Below are 5327 nucleotides of genomic sequence, written 5' to 3'. Positions count from 1 at the left end.
TATATATATATATATATATATATATATATATATATATACACACATAAGAAAGCATGGATTTCCAATAACTCTGTGACTGTTACACCAAGGTAATAACCCATGTATATATATCACACACACAAATAACAACTGTTAAACACAACACCCAAGTAATAACCTGTAACTTTCACACAAAAGTAATAACATGTAAACATAATACACAAATAATAATATGCAAGCATAACCAAGGTTGGCAACTCAGTCAATTGGTCATTTATTTTTTGAATGGTTAAAAACTGGTCAAATACGAGTCAAAACTTGTATTAAGTATCATATCAACTGAGGTTTTTTAATGGTTTTTATGCCACAAATTAAATACAACCTACCAATGGACTTCAAAATGGACAAGTGTCTAATTCAAACAATAAAAATTGTATTTAATGTGCGATTCTAATATTTCTTACATTTTTACATATTTTGTAAATATTAATATAATATGAGAGTTTAATGGATCCCTGCTCTTCACATACTGTAACCCATAAGGGAGTGATGTTATATGAAGCCATCTACTATATAAAACAGTGTATATCCAGGAAAAAATACACAGTCATATATTTATCATTTCATATCTTTTCCTTACACATTTCTTTACCAATCAGCACCAAACTTGACACAGCGATATATGATGACACGAGGAAGGACACGAAGGAGGTGGGGGTTGGATCCCCCTCATCTTCTAAATAAATAAACGTAAATATGCATGTGTATTTGTTCCTTATAAGTTTTTACATTTATTGATCAATCAGCACCAAACTTAACGCACTGATACAGAATGACATGGGTAGGGGAGGATTTAGACTCCCCCATCTAATTTTTTAGCTAATTTTGAAAAAACTACCAAATCAGCACAACTTGAAACAGTAATATAGGATGACATGAGAAAGGTCATTGTGTTGACCCCCCAAAATAATTTCATATTGATAGAATTCTTGAAAACAGTATGTCTTTCTTTTCAGTATTGGTACCTTTATGTATTGTAATTGTACTTTTAATGTTTATTACACTAAGAAACAAAATAGAAGCACAATTTCCTATCCTTTGTTACAAACAAGTTATTATTTCACCCATACAATGGATGGGTGCTTCAGCTAGTATTATAATATTCTTTTATGAAGCCAACAGCTATGATATTTTTAAACTCGCAACATGACTTTACAATAGTAAATTATTAAAAAAAAAGTTTTTGGTATAATGTCTGGTAATATTACTTATTTACAATACACAACATGAAAATGGTGGCATTGTATACAGGTGTGACTTTGTTGTTGTTGTTGAAATGATTGAGAAAAACCATGAACTGGTTCTTTTATATTATCATGCAATTTCTACTACTTAAATAAACTTAAATATCTGACTGTACCTGACATTATTTGACCAGTTAAATGACAGATTATATAAATACCAGACAAGTGGCCAACCCTGAACATAACACATAAGCAAAACTATATAGCATCTCAAAAAAAGTAATAACCAGTAAACATAGCACAGAAGTAACAAGTTGAATACATCACACAGAGTAATATCATCTTCATCAAACAAGAGCAATAACCTGCAAATATATCATGAAAGTAAAAACATGTAAACATAATACACAAAGTAATGACCTATAAATTCTTGAATGTTGTTCTGCAAGATACAAGAAAGAAAACTTTAATAACTGATAATAAAGAATAAATTGATATGTCTAAATGAAAACTTTTTCTAGTTTATTTTCTGCATTGTTTTGAGCAGATGTCTTTCTCAGGCATTAAAAACTGTGTAACAGTGGGATTAGCCTAACCGCACTGTAACACAGTCTGATGATTCAAAATGTCACAGAAAATAATCTAGAAAATGTTTTTATTTAAATATGTCAATTTATTCTTTATTATCATTTATCCAAATGATCTACAAACATCACACGATAATCAATAACACATGAACATCAAACATAAAAGTAATAACCTGTAAACACCACAGAAAATTAATAACTTATAGATAGATATTATGAGCACACTCTTCTGAGAAAAAAAAAGTATATATATATATATATATACATACAGGAGATTATTGAGAACACTGATACTAAACCTTCTTGATTACAATTGCTACTCATTAACAACACTGGTATTTTACCACTAATCTTTCCACAGCAGTTAATGGGCACTGATAATGGTGATAATTTTTCAAAAACCCACTTTGTTGACATTTGTTGGGCTTTGTTAAGATAGACAGCTACCTTTCTTATAGAACCTTGCTGGACACTGATTGCACTGATACATTGGAATAGCTGTGTGTTTGACAAGGTGAGCTTTCAAAGAAGAGTTTTGTTGGAAAGCCAGTCCACAATATTCACAAATAAATGTCTTTTCTTCCAGATGTACCTCCTTGTGACGTTTCAAATTTCCTGCCTGAGTAAAACCCTGGTTACATATGTCACACCTGTAAATAAGTGAAAGTGGTAAACTTTCTAAAAAACAATTACTTGTTTGAATCACAGATACAAGATCAAAACAATATATGAATAATAAAAAAAAAGAGATTTGTGTTAATACATATTCTCACTCTAACTTGAATAATTGTGGTAATTCTAGTTCTCTTTGAAATCATCATAAAGAAGTATTTCACATATAATCTTTTTTTCTCCTAATTCGAGTCTTTTACTAAAGATTTGTCCATAAACATACAAAGTATTTGATTAGTCTGTGTGCAAATATATGTTCACATTAAGATTAAAAATACTTTTTCCTCCTCTTACAGCTTTCAAATTTCAACTGCATAACCCCTAAAACCTCCTAAATTAATATCAAACTTCTTTTTTCAGTAAAACTTTATAATTTATCTGTTATTTTCTCTACTTTAACTCCACATGGACTCAGCTGATTTGACCAACCTTGTAACCACCACAAAAAATAAGATAAAGCTGTTTGCTTTCTACAATGACTGCAAATTGTAAGAGAAAATTGCAACATATATAGTTTAGTAACTAGATATTGTACAATTAATTAATTAAGCTACAATATTATTGTAGCTTAAACTATATTTTGGGGTCATATATAGCTAAATGGCTAGTTATATATGGCCCTAAATAGCTTAAAAGTCATAATTTACATCTTTTCCTATTTAACTTTGTTTTACTGCCCTTTGAACTGTGTCTAACTAATAATCCCACTATACAAGCTATAAATTACACAGTGAACATATAACTCAAGTTACCCTATTGAATGATATAACACACTAGTAAGATATGCGCATATTTTGTAGAAACATTTTTTTACTACTTCACCTAATTAAACTTAAGTTCTTAATGTTTAAATTTTAGTTATTTTTATAATAAAAAACAAAAAACAAGATATTTAAAACTTAGTTTAGCTTCTTGTTTTTCTGCTGTTCATCCACCAATGAAACTTAAACCTACTTTTTTTGTAATGATGGTACTAGTACTTTAAATAATTCTTATTTCAAATATGCAACTTATGAAAATAAAATAACAACACTGACAAAGCATACAATGTCCTATGAGTATTATAACTTAGTGGCTTTCTAGCTAAAGCATAAGTGCCTTAAAATAATTCCCTTAGTTACTCAATACAAACTCAGCAACAGCAACTTTCAATTTGTAGGCAACATAACTTCATCTTTCTATTGATTATAAATGATGTCATGAAAATGATCAAAGAGAATTATTGGCAATTTGTAAAAACGAGGATGTGATGGATGGGCATGGCAACTGGGTCTAACTTTCTAATTTATATCTCTATAAACAAAGAAGCTTGAAGGTTATAAATATTTGTCTTTTTGTTTTAGATCAAAGCCACATTGAGCTCTCTGTTGTGTCCACCATAGGGAATTGAACCCTAGTTTTAGTATTGTAAGTCCAAATACATCCCACTGTCTTATTGATAGAAATGTGAAAAAAAAAAAAGAAGATAAAATAACCAAACTATGCTTTAGTAATATCTACACTATAATGAATAATTTATATTAAACTTAAGACATTAGAGAGGGGTGATGAAAAAATAAAGAATGGGAAAACTGGAGCAAACAAATGTTGCTGTATACATACAAGGGGAGAATGAAAATATATTTAAATATTTCCTTTTAAAATTATGAAATTAAAACTTATATAATATTAAGATTTGATTTATTAACTATGTTTTAATACCAAGTTTATTCATATATATTTATTATAAAGTAGTTTAATTACATTTTGAATGTATCTATGTAAAAAAGTGTTAAACAAGCACAGTTAAGAAACAAACATTTATCTTTATCAAATTTCATTTTGATTCAAATTATTCAATCATTCTCTATGATAAATAAAAAAAATTACCTGTAGGGTTTCTCTCCTGTATGTACTCTTAGGTGAATTCTTAAACTAAATCTAGCATGAAAACACTTTTCACAGTATGGACACTGTCGTGTAGGTTTTCCATTCCCCTGGTCAGAGCTGTTTTTTATTTCCTTATCTTCATGTTCTTTTTCATGCTCTAAACATTACATAATGTATTACTTTTTAAGTAACATGAAGGACAATAATCTCTCAATCATACCTGACTGAAAAATATAAAAAAGTATTTTAGTATTTCTAAACTACATCTAACTGAAACATAAATAATGCATGACTGTTTTAAAACAAGTGAAAAAAAAGGTATTAAGTATATGTAAGCAAAGGCTGTCTATATTTAAGCAGCAGGGATATAATGTTAAGTACATGAATGTAAATAATGTCCACATACGACCACAAAGTAACAGCGTAATGTATATGCAAGTAAAGCATGCCTGCACAAGAACTACAAATGAATGTTAAGTAGATGTAGGTAAAGACTGATTACACATTAAGTACAAACAAATGGCATAAGGTATATGTTGGTAAAGGTAGACTACATATGAAATACAGAGAAATGATGCAAGATATATGTGGGTAAAAGGCTGGCTACACACAAAGTACACGAAAACAGCGTTAAGTACATTTACATAAAGGCTACCTACACAAGATGATAAAAAATGTAGAAATTTTAAAGGAAAATAATCCTTACTAACATAATTATTGTATGAAAGACTTATTAGCATATTTTAGATCAAAACAGTATTTGCTAGTCAAAAAATATATACAATCTATATGTAGCAACATGCACATACGATCACTTTACTGAAATAATTTCTGATAATGCTTTGGGTCATTCTCAGTGTACAAGAAGATAATGTTAAGTACCGTATTTTTCGGAATATAAGATGCACCCTTATTTTGAAGACAAAGTTTTGGGGAAAAGAAAACTACAGTAGCATTTGAAATATTTTTATTGAAC

The 5327-nt window shown here is 29.1% G+C and overlaps 1 protein-coding gene across 6 annotated transcripts in view; it reads right to left on the bottom strand.

Annotated features, from left to right (window-relative positions):
- Positions 1 to 5327, bottom strand: part of LOC106458794 — an 82906-nt gene that overhangs the window by 14137 nt on the left and 63442 nt on the right. For 5 of the 6 annotated variants that reach the window (XM_022385138.1, XM_022385134.1, XM_022385135.1 and 2 more), the window contains 2 exons: positions 4352 to 4508; positions 2258 to 2460 (listed from right to left, as the gene is read on the bottom strand). In XM_022385138.1, the coding sequence (XP_022240846.1) occupies positions 2258 to 2460; positions 4352 to 4508 (360 nt within the window). Of the gene's footprint in view, positions 1 to 2154; positions 2461 to 4351; positions 4509 to 5327 lie in introns of all 6 variants that reach the window. The other variant, XR_002610442.1, reaches the window with a different exon arrangement.

The sequence above is a fragment of the Limulus polyphemus genome, unplaced genomic scaffold (assembly GCF_000517525.1).
Source record: "Limulus polyphemus unplaced genomic scaffold, Limulus_polyphemus-2.1.2 Scaffold517, whole genome shotgun sequence".
NCBI classification, from domain to species: domain Eukaryota; kingdom Metazoa; phylum Arthropoda; class Merostomata; order Xiphosura; family Limulidae; genus Limulus; species Limulus polyphemus.
This window is presented reverse-complemented; position numbering and strand designations above follow the sequence as displayed.